Here is a 15,242-nt window from a genome sequence, read left to right on the forward strand (position 1 = left end):
GTGTATTAGTAAATAAGAGAGCAAATAATTTTTATAAAACTACCACTGTGTATTAAGCCCTAAATTTCTCTGTGGAATTCCTCGTACCTTTAAAGAAAAATATAGCTAACTTTCAATTTTTTAAGTCCCACAGTGGCTATGGATTTCTCCATCTGTACTGCTGATGGTTGCATTGAGCACTTCCAGATGCGGATTGTTTTTTTTTTTCTTTAAGGAATTCTTTATTTTGTGGAAAATTGTGAGGAATTCACCCAAACAACAGGAAATTGTGCCAAGTACCTCTGTTGTCAAATCTTGATGGAAATCTCACTTTTAACCAACTGCTTTAGCAGATTGTTAGTCAGAGTGGTTGGACTTCACCAGAATGTTTGTGTACCAGAAAATAGAATGTTCATTTCTGCTGCACAATTTCAGCATAAATTAGTATCTTTTTCTGTGTGACTTGCTGGTCAGTGTATACACATAGCTATTGGAGATCTAAGTTCCGCTAACTATTTGGGATGAGAGAAACTTTCCCATGGAGAAATTCCCCATAAAGGCTTACTGCAAAAGGAAAGGAGGGGGTTCTCACACCTTGTGCTAATGTGGATTGATTTTGGAGGTGAGCTATTCGTCTGGCTAGTTGAACTTTGCTGTTTCATGTTCCTTTTTTATTTACTTTCAGCCAAAATTGCACTCCATAAATCATGGCACTGCGTATTGTGGCAGAGATACTGTAAAGGTCTTGCTTGCTCTTCTGGATGAAGAAGCTGTCAATCCTCCTACACAGAACAAAGCGGATCTGTTGTGTGACAATGAAAGCTTAAATTTGTGTGGCATCACCTCTGTTTTGACTCTCTTCAGGTGAGTATTAGGAGATTGCTTTTGTTGTGTTTGTTTGGGTTTTTTTTAAGGATCTGGGAGTCCAGCAAAGCATTGATGTTAAACAAAGCAAACAATCAATGTGCAGTGTGCTGTGAGATTCAGTGTAAAGGGAAAGCAATTTTATAACAGTTTTGAGTTTTCAAAAAGTTTTCTAAGTCTTCATTTGAATTTTCTGTGTTTTCAAAGTACTTTTTTAACATGGATTTTTTTGAGATAGTACATTTCTGGGCCGCACAAACTCTATGAAGGACACTCAAACCCATTTCTGTGGGCACTAACGAGGATGCTCACCTATCAATGCACTGAAGAAGCAGTGATGGTTTACTTGGTCCCTGATCTTGAGGAATCATTAGTTGTTGAAAAAACAGGATGCTGAAAATTTTGACGTTATTGGTTACAAAGACGATTCATGAACCAGAGCAATAGTGTAAACAGTAACATGATGCAGCTGTTTTGAAGCTACATATCTTGTCAATTAAAACTGGAGAACCATTGCAAGGCTGGCAGAAATTTTGCACCACAATCAACTAGAAATAAATAAAATAAAGAAGCTAAATAAACCAAATTTTATTTATGAAAATAATGGATAAAATGAGCTAAATAATTAATTATTGTTCAAAAACCTATTCTCATATGCACATTGATATTTCATGACCGTAAAGACAGAAGTAATTACTTAAAAATGCGTAGATTAGTTCTTAATTTCAAGACCAAGAAATTCCCCTTTATATGCATCATTAATTTTTTTTATTATAGGCATCAAATTTTTTCATTGATGTACATAACTAATTACATAATGACATGTAAAAGAGTAGCAACATTTTGTGTGAATATTTCTGTTGAGAAGTTTGCAAATATGTGGAAGATTATATTGAATATCAACCAGATGTTATTCAGCAGGGTGTAAGTAGAATGGTGGCTTAGAAGATCATCACCAGCATTACAAATAATAATAATAATACTGTGTCTGCAGAACTACAATATTGGAAACACACTGCAAAACAAGTACCAGAGATTGGAACTGTAGGTTTGTTTTTTTTATGCTATCTTCAGTTGTCACAGTACATGTCGTTCCTTGGGAAGGTAGGAAATAAGGTAAAGCTTGGAGAGTAAAGGTATTTGCCTCTCTGTTTCTGAGGAACTTGGTATGGAAAAAAAATTTATTAATGAATTGCTTTTACATGTTCTAAATACTTACCTCTTTTTAATATAGATCTCCAGCACGATCCAATGGATCTTCTCCAAAACCTCTTAGACAACGTATTCTGAAATCCATGGATGAAAAAGTAATTAAGGTACTCAGTAGGAACTGCTATGCAACTATAGAGGCATTGTAATTATAGTGATAAAATAAAAGTGTTACATTTCAGCCAGGTGTTTGAGATTTTCATCCCATAGCTAAAGCTTGTGATTAACCTGGAGTGATCAGCCCAAGTAGAGCAGTACTGTAATATGAATAGAAATATATAAAACTCCAGAAGAGAGAGGCTTTAAACTTAAGAGTACTTCCTAATGAAAACTTTTTAGAGAAGGTGTACTGAATTAATCTGTCTCTCTTCATTTACCTATCTGTGTATTTCAGGACCATAGAAATAAACCAAGCTATCTGAAAACATAGATAAAACTGAATACAGGCACCTGATTTTAGTTCTGATAAAACAGACATTGAAAAAGTAATAATGATGGTTTCATTGCTTTTTCTTTTGATGCTTTTTATTTGTACCAAACTTAGGATATTTCTATAACGTTGCTTGTGAAAAATAAGATGAATGTGCTAATGTTTGCTTTTTGTAGATGACACGGAATTTTACATGAGTATGTTGGTATTGTGGGGGGCTCTATTCAAAAGAACGTTTCTGAAAATTTGTCTTTCAGTGCACTGCATTTTACATAGTATTTCTCCTTAAAATTGGCGCACTTAAATATTGGGACTATGGATGGAGGCAGAGCTTGTCTTCTGCAGTATTTCAACAGAAAGCTAAATAAAAGTAGAGCATAATATTTTTTACAGACTTAGTCCTGAGAATATGTAAAAACACAAATCTAATTCGTATGTAAAGAAGAGGTGTTCTAAGTCATCAGAACTGGTTTTAGAACAGCACAATGGAAAATCTTTCACTGGACATTAGATAAACTTGAACACATAGTGCATGTCTAAGAAGTAGAAAGACATAAAAATGAAAAGCACTGTCAGTATTTCTGGCATGCATTTTAAATATGCTCAGACTTAATTTTGAGTCCTTTTTTCTGGATTGGGTCAATGATGAGCATTTTGGATACATGCACTAATTAGTGTGAAATTTAATTTAAAACTCATAGGCAAATTATGAAAAATTGATAAAGAATCTTTATTGTATGCAAACAATGTATTTAAATTGCAGCTTTACTCAGCAAATAGGTAAAACATGTCATGTTGTTTGCATGTGGTCTTGAAATACATCATTCTCTCGTCTTAATGGAAGTTTTGTAATCGGATGCATGAACAGCTGGGTTCAGTATCAAAGTGCAAAAATTATCTAAAAGTAATTACCTGTCACTTTTGAGACATTTTCTGGTTTGACCTGTTTTTGATAGAATCAGGCAAAAATGAGTCAACTAAAATGGTTGTTACTGAACAGCTAATGACTTTTATAAGTGAGATTCAGCTCTCTGCCATTCATATTTGATTTTCACCCTCTCACATAAAATCCTACTTCTTTCTTAAAATGTGGATCTTTAATTTTATTTTTCTGGGTTTTTTTCTCTCTACCTCTGTAACAATTTCTACAGTTTTCTGTATATTTTTACTACTCCATATTCTTTTTATTTTTTTATGAAGACATTTAAGTCCCTATCTTTCTCTTATTTTCTCTATCTATACCTTATTTGTGGCTGCATGAATCTACAAACAGAGCTCCACTTATCAACAATTCACAGATCCAGTGTAAACTAAGTGTCTCTTTTGTCAAAACTGATATCTTCTGTTAATTCTACACTATCCTGTGGATACCTAACTCTTGATCTTGAAGTGGTAGGTCTGCCTTTCCTGGTATATTTATATAATGCTGAAGAAGGTATTGTATGTGTTATATTTTCACTCCATGATGCTTCTGGAATGTTTTTCTCTATTTCTGTCTACTCAAGTTTAAATTATTAGGTGTTCATTTTACTTTTTGATGTCCTGCTGTGTGTTTGTCTTGGACTTGATAGTTGCAACTTTGGCCTACATTCCTTCACTGAGATTGCTGTTCAAAAAGCTATTATCAAAGTGGTTAGACACTAGATGCCATCCTACTGTTTGCACCTCAGTCTGTTCCTTTAAGCTGTGTACATATAAACTACTTGTTTTAGCCTGTCTGAATCCATTGATTATTTGTTTTGCTGCTTTTCGCTGTCCCTGCTTATATTCAGCCTGCAATACCAGTCTTTGTTGTTAATTTGTAAATTTTCAGATAAACCCTTTTACATGGTCTCTTCTGGCTGAAGGGATTTCCCATAGGGATCTGCAGAACTCATTATACTCCTTTCAAACTTTTCAGTACCTTTAAATCAACCTCTCCCCAAGTCTTAGTAGTGCTTTTTTGTTGAGATAAATGCCCATTACAGTGACTAATTTCAGTTCCTTTCTCTGTGAATCCATATATTTCTTGTCTAGGATTATAATGTCTCTTGGTAGAAATAAATTATGTTCCATCCTTACCGTACAGCATATAACACAAAGAATTCCTTGTCCATGGCTATAGATCTCAAGTGCTGTAGTAATATTTACCACCTTCTTACACTGTGTGTCAGTCTCCATTATTTTTCTATGCAACCATCTTGAAATTTGTACAGGTTGCTTGTAAAATTCAGGTACAAATTTTGCTATGTATAGTGCACTCATGTTAGCAATTGATTCAGAAGAGATACCAGATATTTGTTATTTGAATAAGTGAATAGCAATATGATGTTTCTTCTCAGTATCTGTGATCCTTCAGAGAAGTTTTTTTTGCCATATGTGTGATGGCAGCTTTAGCTCCAAAAGATTTCTCTAAGGGCCTTTTTACCATGCTGCCTCTGATAGATGTTAGGTGGTTAGTCTAAAGTATAATTTAAGGATGTCTCATTGGGACTTGTTCCATAAAAGTTACCTTTTCCATGATATTTGAGAAGGGAATTAAAACATAAATGTTTTAATTTAATTAAAACATTAAAACATTAAAACTAACATGATTAGTTTGGTTGTATGCCAAGTCTCTATTATCTAAATGAAGAAATTTAGGAAAAATTAAAAAGAAAAGAGAAACACCTCAGTTAAAAATAAAATTTTAAAAAAACAAGAGAAAATATTGTTGTGCCCACTCTTTCCGTAAGAGGAACTGATTTCTCAGATTCAAATTATCAGATTGATAATATTTAGACATAGGGCACATCATCAGTAAGTGTTTTAGTATCCAAAAAGGACAGTGGATAAAATAAACAGGTAGCTATAAACTGGGATTGGTGCTCAGAAACAAAATAAATCTTGTGGATATTTCCATTGTGCCAAAACAAATTCCTGGCAGCAGCGAATGACAAAGAAATATTTTTTGTCTTTCAATCCTCATTAAATACTGGAAGAAGCACAGAAAGATCACCTAACTATATTGGCATTTGTTCGGAAGCAAAGCTGTTGCTCTTACTGCTTGATGAGAAAGAAGCATGTTCCATTGTTTCATTTCCTCTAGCAGAAGTAGGTAAGAGTAAGAATATGAAACTTGGTTTTCCTTTGGGAGACAATTTAGTTTCAATTTTATCTATTGTTTAAGTGAAATGTCTTCTGGTGAGTGGTGTTTTGTAGAAGGAGTCTTTAATTCAGAAAGGTCTGTGGAACATGTATTGAGTGTTGTCAGCTGTCCTTACCACTCCTTTCTGCTTTATAGAAATACATAAGCTGAATTTGTCAGGGGAGTTTTATCTGAAAAGGGTTCATCCAGCCTTATGTCTGCTTTTTTGAACCATATTTCTATTTAAGTGAAATGAGTAGATACCTGGTTGTTGACTAGTTATTTTGTTGATTTCAATCGGTTATTAAAGCCCGGTTTAGTGGTGTGAGAGGGGAATGAACAGGCTGTAACAACTGTTTAGGCTGAGGAGCAACTTAGGACAGCAAAAAATGTTGTATTATAAGATTTTCATCTTTGAGCTACACTGAAAAATATTAATGAGACTTTCAAGTTGTCAGTGAAATACTTTTCCTGAACTAATGGAACTGAGTGAAACTGAGAACTTTAGGAGTTAAGAAAGGAAGAACTAAAGTTATTAGGCTGTAAGCATGCAGTATATGTGAGTGTAACAGGTTTTTTTTTTTATGAAGATCTTTTTGGCCTTTTGATATATTGTTTTAGAAATCCTGCTGCATTGTTAGCAGACTTACCCTGAAACAGCTGCAAGGACTTTCAGTAGTTTGGCGTGTTTTTTTCTTAATGTAACCGGAGACAACCTTTCCTATATGAGGCACTATTTCCCTCCAGTTGGGAACATAGCTGCAGTTCTAGTTTTTAGAAGAATTTGTGGCTTAAGACCTCTAACAAATCTTGGCATACTTGAAGTTCATTGTAATTTTACTGTGTATAGAAATCCTTCCAAGAAAAAAGCTCCACAAAGCAGAAATCCTGGTCTGCCTTTCTCATGTGACTTTTTCATGTCTCTATAAAATGACTTAATATCTAGCTTCATGCACTGCTGTTATTTTTCATTGCTTAGTTCTCTAGATGCTGTTACTTGAGAGAATTGTTTTGCCTATTTGTGATTCCAGTACAAATAAACTGTGACTTGGAAAACTATCAACAGGAAGTTATCAAGAGTTTTCTTGTATGCCCACTGTAATTGTGAACAGAAGAGTCACAGTAATAGAGAAAACAATCTTCTTCAGGTAGTAGTCTCATCTATTGTTGAAAGAAATATTTATTTCCTAAGTGGAATATAATTATGGAGAACACCACAGTTGACTGGTAGTTTAGTAGAGAAGTGAAGGGAATGAAAAGGTCCAGCACAAAATCTGAGGAAAGACTTGGTGTCAGTTAAACCACATTTGCGTAGAAAATGCCATTTTTATTTCGACAAGACCCCTAAACTACTTTGTTTAGTATCAATAGCTGTGAGCTTTGTTTGAAAGCCAATGATGAGGTGATTTGAGGTTTATGTTCTCAAAACAGTAGCAGGTTGTTTTGGAATAGCAAAAGGCTGGTACAATATCATGCTAAAAAAAAAAAATAGTTTCAGTACAATAAAAACTTGCTACTACCTGAGTTATCCAGGATATTTTTTTAATAACATGCCTTGGTTTGGCTAAGACATAATTTATTTTGTTACTATTCCCTTTGTACTCCTTTCCCTTTTTCAACGTCCTCTTTCAACTTACCTTGAATATTTTTTTTCCTCAAAGGACAAGGGTAAGGATAGAGAAAATCAATTTTCTTTTTATCTCTTTTTCTCTTCCAAATAGTACTCCAGTTGTTTGGCTAGAAAATAAAAACATGTGTTTGTTGTTACTGATGTAGGTTTTCAAATTCTATTATGCCATTCCAGTGTATAAAAACCAAATCTCAACATTCTTAGTGACTAAATATTGGCAGTACTGTCTGTATGCAGATGCTGGAAGGAGATCTGGAACAGATTATAATCTAACTTTTAAAAATAAATAGAGCATGCACCATTAATATTTCACATAAAAATGAATGTTTTATATGGGCATCTTGAACAACTGAAACGTTTCTCTACATACAGATGTCAAGGTGGGAGAATGTACTGCTTTAGCTGCTTATTAGTATTTCGAATCAACCTGTTTGTCCTGAAACAGTTGTAAATTCTATCCTACTTTCTCCCAGCTCGAGTGGTATCAGTGAACCTCTTTTTTCCTGAAATGCTGCTGAATTTCTTTCTTTGTATGGGGATAAGAGCAACATCTGACTTGCTTGGGAAGAGGAAAAGGAGTAATAAGACTGAGTTTATTCTATGCCATTTGTGTGCAGCTACCTAGTTAACAGACTGGTCTCCCAACATTTTTTCTCTTGCAGAGCTGTGGGTCATGGAAGTAGCACTCTTAAAGCAGTGAATTTGAGGGAATTTAATGTAAAAGAACTGGAAGGGTGTTTTTTTCTAAGAGCTTTTTCAAACAGTTGACAGGCTTTATTGTGTGCTTCAAGTAAATTTTAGGTTGATCTTTCTACTTAAAAACATTCCAGTGAAGCTCTACTTTCTAATTCAACTCTAGACTTGTGCTCCTTTGTGCAGTCTTCAGGCTGTTAAAATTTGCTTATTGCTAATTCACCCAATGTAATACAGTCTTTTATACTAGTGAACATATTTTCCTAGACTAGTTGAAAAGTTTGTCTGCTTCAACAAGTTGTCTTAGACTATATATGCACCCTCTAGATTAATTCTAGCATCCACAGTCTGATTTGGTAGAGCTTTGTGTACTGTTTGCAAATGCCTGAGTGGTATGTGATGCAATAGGCATATTTCAAGCTTCAGTGAAGCTGAAACACAGATGGGTTTATGTTGTGAGTTTTTCAGTATTTGAGCTTGACTTCTGTCCTTTGACTCCACATATTCTGTTGCTACAAAATGAATTAGTGAAGGGTCAGATGGGAGTGGTTAAAAGAAATACTGTTTATAAAAAAATAACTGCATTTATTATTGGTTAAAGAATGATAACTATCAGGCTTTCTTGCTCAAATTTTATGTTCTTCATGCTGTATTTATTATAGATTCATCAGCTTTGCAAAATTGTAGCTTATTTGCCTCTTGTAATATGAATGTGATAGAAAGCCATTCAAGTTATTGTTGCATAATTTTTAATGTGTGTCCTTTACTGAGCAATAATTGAGAAATTTTTAAAGGATTAAGATGGAGTTTTTCAGAAGCATATCAAATATTGGAAAGTATTTTTCATTGAAATTACAGTGCTTAAAGGAAATGCAAGCCCCTTATCTTAATTATTGTAATTGTACAATATTATGTTCACAAAATTTAAACTAGACAATGGCTCTATCCTTCAAAACTCTTTCTAAAAAGAGTATAATGACTTATACAGTCTGTAGCTTCTTCACAAGGGGAAGAGGAGGTGCAGACTCTGATCTCTTCTGTCAAGTGACCAGCAATAGGACACAAGGGAATGATATTAAGCTTTATGAAGGAGTTAGATTGGGTATTAGGAAAAAGTTGTTCACCTGAATGTTGATTGGGCACTGGAACAGTCTTCCCAGGGCAATGGTTGCACTACCGAGCCTGACAGAATTCAGGAAGTGCTTGGACAATGCTCTCTGACATGTGGTGTGATTCTTGAGGTGTCCTGTGCAGGGCCAGGAGTTGATGGTCCTCATGGGTCCCTTCCAACTCAGCATGTTCTCTAATTCTACTTAGAGTCAGTGAGCTGAGGCATAACCTTGAAGTCTGCAATCTTTGTAACTGTCTATGTATGTAGTTCTTATTTTGTGGTAAATATTTTAAAGTAGAAAGTATATTAACACTAGAAAGAGAATTGAGTTGTTGAGAGTCAGGCTTCCTAGTTTGCCCTGTTAAATCTCCTTTTCTTTCCCAGTCTGTTATCTGGCCCAAATAAATTGTTTGGGAGTGATAGACAACAGGGAAAACTTGGTCTCTTTGACTCTTGAAGGGAATACTGAGTGTTAAAGTAAAACTATGTATGTCCAGGCGTATTAAACCAGGAAGATAAACTACTTCTGTAAATGAATGAGGTATTTCTCCAAATACTCAGTGTATTCACTTGGCCAGCAGCACTACCATGAAGAGATATGTAGGTTACATCTCAGCTATAAGCTCAAGTCTGTTACCCCATATGTATGAAAGCAGGATCTGATCAAAGTGGCATCAATTGTGACTGAATTTTGTGGACTAAATTCTCTGTGAAATGAGGTTTCTGGGAACATTATTCTCTTGCCTTCTTTCTTAATATGAGAATTTAAGTTAGAAGAAAATTATATCTCTAAGGGTCAAATCTGAACTATGATGTTTAATCTTGCTTGTGCTAAGAAGTAAAGCAGACTTCCATACTGCAAACCTTCTAATCAGAAAAGTGGGTGTAAACCTCTTACTCAACAAATCACTCCTGCTATCTATTTATCTAGTAATATCTATTTTGCAGCAGTGTTTGTTGCTTGCTCTTTTCTCTGATGTTTTTACTGTAGCACCTGTTAAGCTCAAATTTATTTAAATTTGCCTGTGCTTTTGTGATAGAATTATTAGCTAAAAATCCAGGTGTATTGTAGTTATCTGCTCCCTGTTACCTCTTTCAATATATCCAGTGCACTTTCAAATGGAAGTGAGGGCAGAATATGGCTTGCAGAACTTATAGAATTTATGGCTAATTGTACAGAAAGTACAAAACTTGACCTGAAATTCTCAGCTGATGTGAAGCTGTAACTTAAGACTAAGCTGAGGAAATTTTGCCTGTGACTTGAATTAAACAGGTATGTTTTGGAAGATGTGAAGTTAGACATTGGCGTTCAATGGTAAAATGGCTTCATTTTGTGAATAAATGGGAAATCTGAAATAGTACTTGATATTCCCCTTTCAGATGTAATTATAGATGATGAGCTGCAGAAGTATGAAAATTGACTGTAGTAGCTACACCACCTACTCAAAACAGTGGAGTCTATCAGAAGATGGGGCTAACTTAAGAAAGAAAACTTTAATTTGAAGCTGTAGGAGTTAATGTGTACCTTTCTGAAAGAGCTGAAAAAAGGATTTTTGAATGATTTTAGCACTTTTAATAGAATAATAAATAATTATTCTTGAAAGACCTTATGCTTTGTAAATTAATATCTAATTTTCTTTTTTAATGTGAGCATATCCATTTTTCTGGTATTTTATGTGAAAAGAATGGGAAAGCTCATTATTATACTAGTCTTGCAGGTGTTGTCTTTAACTTTTGTGGATGATGAAAGCTAATAGCAGATTGGTATTTGCAGATGAAGCAACCTTCAATTAAATCCCAGTTTGCCTGTACATATAAAAATGATTTGAGTGAAATGAGTGGTCAGCATTCCCATGCAATTCCAACCTGCAAAAATCCTGTACCAAAGCAACATTTAGAAGCTGGAAAGTGCACAGGTAAGCTGTGGTAGGATTGAGTAAATAAATGTGATGGGTAATATTTAAAATACTATCCAAAAAGTCTTTAGTAGAACTCAAATGTTTTCAAGAAAAAGAACAAAAATGTCTCATTGTTCTCAATGTCTCATATGCCAGTTAAATATTTTTGCAATAAAATTGTAATATCAATGCTTTGAGAATATAAATGTTTGAAAAACATGTTGATGCTATCTTGAGGTAAAAAAGTTGTATATTTTCATATATGACATGTTCTTTTTCTACAGAAATAAGCCAAGTGAAATTTATATTTTTGCCATTAAAAGGGGAAAAATTCATTTTACTCCACTACAAACTTCATAATATATAAAATTTTTATGCCTTTTAACCCTCTCTTCCAACATCTTAAAGTTATAAATCCAGTTTCCTATGTTGTTTATTATATGTTTTTGACCAATGTAATTTTAAATTGGCGATGCACTTATGGACACATAGCAAATGAAATAGCAATGACCAGCATTGCTTGTTTTATTGGTAATACAATACTTTTGATTTTAAAAAGAAATAACATAGCAGTCCTTATAGAAAAAGGATGTATGATCCCAGGTAACTTTTTATTTCCTCACATATATTTTTGATATTCTTACATGACAGAAGGTACAAATTCATGTCTTGATGTACTAGGGCTTGGAACTATTTCTGAAAGTGTTCACCAGACTAGAAGTTATACAGAGATGGGAAAGCTGAGTTGTCAGCCAAGGAACAAGAACTCTGGGAATGAACAGATGGATTTGAATAACGGCAAAATAATCTGTGACAAGGAAAGTGAACCATCTTTGCAAAAAATTACTAAAAGACTTAAGACTTCAGACAGCTCTAAGAAGGAATTGGACAGCAAAACTGGTGGAAAAAGAAAACAGACCAAAGCTGCAAGTAAGAATAAGCTGATTGCTGGTCAGGCAAAATTAACTCGCTTTTTTCAACTCTAAGTTTTTGCTTTCACATACATGCTATGTTGACACTTATAAAATATTGCAAGAAAACAGGTGAAATTCATGAATTACTTCCTTTCATACATAAATAACTGAAAGCAGCTTGTGTATTATATTAGACAACTACTTACAAGTCTGGATTATGCTGAAGTATTTCGTTTTTTAATAACAATACATTGTTAATAATTACACTGTTACTTTTGGTAATGAATTATGTATTCCTCTGCAATACAATCCAAAAAATTATTTTTGGATGCATATGTACAGCTATGCTAACACTCAGTAACTTAAAATTACATTAAATTCAGAATGAAATGTTTAATCTTCAGAGATGGTGAGAGATGAGTAGTTTTCACACTTGCCAACAAGGTCGATAGACTCTTCCCAGCATACACCTGAGGACTACAGGGGAAAAAAAAAAAAGAGAGCCTGAAAGTTTAAATCATCAAAGAACCGTAATTCTTATGGCTTCTGGAAATATTAATTTAACAAATGCTCCCTCCCCCATGCACCAAATCATAACAATAATGGAGTCTCTAAATGTACCTTTACCAAATTGCTATATTGACATTGCAGTGTACTTTACTAGAATGAAATAATTTTTTGTGTAAAAATAAAATATATTTACTGTCAAAATCTCTTCTTCCTATAGGAAATTTAGCTGAATTTTCTTCCTCTGTGGTCTCTCTTTCCTGTATTGACTCAATATTTCGAATTTCAGTGTCAACTGGAAAAGCCATGGTTCCCTTCAGTGCAGGATAAGGTAGTTGATTTCTGCGTAAGTTGATTGGCGTAACATGATTGAAGAAATCATGTCTGGAACCTCTGTCCTGTTTTGAGGGAAGACAAGAGGTTTATCTTTAAATAAAGTCAGTTGTGTTCACACACATTTTGTACTTTGTACTTCAACAATGCAGTTATTTTATGTTTCAGAATCATACCTTAAAAGTAATGATATGCATTACATCTTTGGCCAAAATGGTTTAATGGATATAATTAAATAAGAAGTCTTGTGTTTGGCAAAGTTAAAAACCTATTGCTGCATATGGGGGCATGCATCAACTATAAATACAGGTTCCTTCTCCTCCCCTCCACCACCCCTCCTCACCCTCCCCGCCCCCCCCATCCTCCAAATTTTGGCTGCTCTCTGTGGAAATCAGATTTAATTCAACTCTCAAAGTTACGCATTTAGAATCTTTGCATTAGATACATAGTTTAAATTTTATTTTCTTTACTATGTTATGTAAACTGATATTTTTGTATATTTACCTGGTTATTGCTTAAAATTGTTGTACTTGTTTTCTAAAAAGGTATAAATGAATTTCAGTTTTACGATTAAGCCAAAATTCAAAACTGAACTCACCGAAAACTTCATGTTTCCAGCAGTCTTATCATTGAAAGCACTGCTTTCTTCAGTCTTGTAGTACTTCAGCAAAGGTATAGCTCCCCTCTTCATAGGTTTGTCTCCGTTTTGTAGAGTTTTCCCTAGATTTAATGTAGCTAGCAACATATCTTCGTCTTCTATCTCTTGCAGAGATTTTGAAACTGAAAATAGAAAACCTTGAGAAAAGAGAGAGAGAAAGGAGAGCATTAGGATATAAGATGAGATGCACATTTTTCAGTTATTTAATGCTTGCATAGAGATTCGGTACTTCTTAAATTCTAAGAACTTTTCCAGTGGTAAATAATTGTTTTCCATTCCTGTAATGGCACACTTTATATATTTTACAGGTTGAATGGAAACTACTTCAGTGGCTGATGAGTTCATTCTTATTTTAAAATGACTCATGTTGAGGAGTAACCTTTTCTGTAATCCTAATCCCACCTGTTTAGAACTAAAACATTTCTTTGTCATACCTAATTTGTTTCTTTGTATGTTTTTAGAAGGGATTAGTTCCCTTTGGTGGATCAGTATAACAAAGTTCACAGAGAAAGTGATGTCCATTTGTGTTTATAAAGAATTACCTCTGGTTAAGGCAATTTAAGAAGAGGAACTAATCTACATAAGTAAGCAGGACTGTTGTAAAGGTGTAATGTATCATAGCTTTTGATCAAAACTGGATTCACTGAAGAGCTGAAATTCTTGACCTTTGATGACAGCTTAGACTGCTACCATGTTAAAGCTGAAATAATTAATTTGTATTTTGATGTCTATTATGTCAGGTTGCATTATACAGAGTGAATGGTTAGAAATATTTATTAGCACCTCATCAACGTTTGTATTATCTTATTGAAAGTGGACCTTTCTCTTCTACATATATAACATAGTCAAATATGCTTGCTAATAATGTAGAAAGAAAAGTAAATGTCAGTTTTTAATTTAGAATGTCTTTGAAATGTATCTATTACCCTGTGGAAGGAAATGTAGAAGTTTCTGCATACTGTTGTTGTGTGGGGATGGTTTGTTGTTGTTGGCTGTTTTTGTGTCATTTAGGGTTTTCTGCCTTGGCTGGAAAGCAAATAGGGCCAGGAAAAATTTAGCTTATCTCTTAATGTCAGTGATAGAAACATTCAGTGGTTGTGTGCCTCTTAGCTAAAACTTTGTGTTTTATCCTTTAGCCTAATGGGGGAAACTAAACATGCTGCTATTCAAGGCAAAGCATTGGGAAATTGGCCAGTGTTCCCTGCTAAACTTTGTGGAAAAGCACCTGCCTTTCCAAAGTAACTTCTTGGTAAGATGTTTTGTAGGAAAATATGTCATGCTGGACTAAGCAGATTTTGACTCAGAAACATTTTTGGTACCCTCTTTTCTCCAAATGAGGAAAGTGCATTTAATTCTTTCCAGTCAAAACATCTCTCACAAACAGAATTGTTGCTTCTTATTGTTTTCATTTCCTTGCTGTAGAGCTTGTACTTGCCTTTGGGCAATTGAAATGTGTTCTTTCCTTTGACTTTAATTGCCTGGCTACGAAGGAGACAAATTTGAGAGCTGATTGTATTTGGTTTGATAATTCTCATCCAATCTCTGTTTGCTAATTTATATTTTTCCTTCACATTAAGTATTTGTGTGCAGTTTTGTTCAATTAATAAAGCAAAAGCCATGTATGCTCTGTTGCAGGTACTTTTCATTTAGCTCAGCCTTGGCAGAACAGGAGGAGTGCTTTGGAGCTGTGTTGGCAGCAAGCTGTTCTTTATTATATGTTGGTCTATCAATTAAGAGTTGGAGAACAAACTATCAGCCCAGTAATTGGGTAGGTGACAGGAGCCTCTGCTCTGAAGCTCTGGCACCCACAGGTGTGCAGCATCTCACACAGGGCTCACTTTCAAATGCTTCTGTTATTTAATACAAAGCACAGCTACAACGAGTACAACTGACCTGGATCATTCAGGAAG

The 15,242-nt window shown here is 34.4% G+C and overlaps 2 protein-coding genes across 2 annotated transcripts in view; one reads left to right on the forward strand and one right to left on the reverse strand.

The window, feature by feature from the left end:
- LOC131591774 (PCNA-interacting partner-like) overlaps nt 1-12,521 on the forward strand; it is a 38,540-nt gene extending 26,019 nt beyond the window's left edge. The window contains exons 7-10 of the mRNA XM_058862817.1: nt 665-843; nt 2,078-2,159; nt 10,797-10,938; nt 11,602-12,521. Of these exons, the coding sequence (XP_058718800.1) occupies nt 665-843; nt 2,078-2,159; nt 10,797-10,938; nt 11,602-11,906 (708 nt within the window). The 3' untranslated portion in view covers nt 11,907-12,521. The remainder of the gene's footprint in view (nt 1-664; nt 844-2,077; nt 2,160-10,796; nt 10,939-11,601) is intronic.
- On the reverse strand, nt 12,262-13,524 carry LOC131591773 (pro-MCH-like). Its single transcript, XM_058862816.1, has 3 exons — nt 13,273-13,524; nt 12,538-12,739; nt 12,262-12,311 (listed from the first exon to the last, which is right to left on the reverse strand). Exons 1-3 carry the CDS (start codon nt 13,522-13,524, stop codon nt 12,262-12,264), a joined length of 504 nt encoding a protein of 167 aa, XP_058718799.1.
- Nucleotides 13,525-15,242: the final 1,718 nt, after the last annotated feature.

This window comes from Poecile atricapillus, chromosome W (genome assembly GCF_030490865.1).
Source record: "Poecile atricapillus isolate bPoeAtr1 chromosome W, bPoeAtr1.hap1, whole genome shotgun sequence".
NCBI lineage: Eukaryota > Metazoa > Chordata > Aves > Passeriformes > Paridae > Poecile > Poecile atricapillus.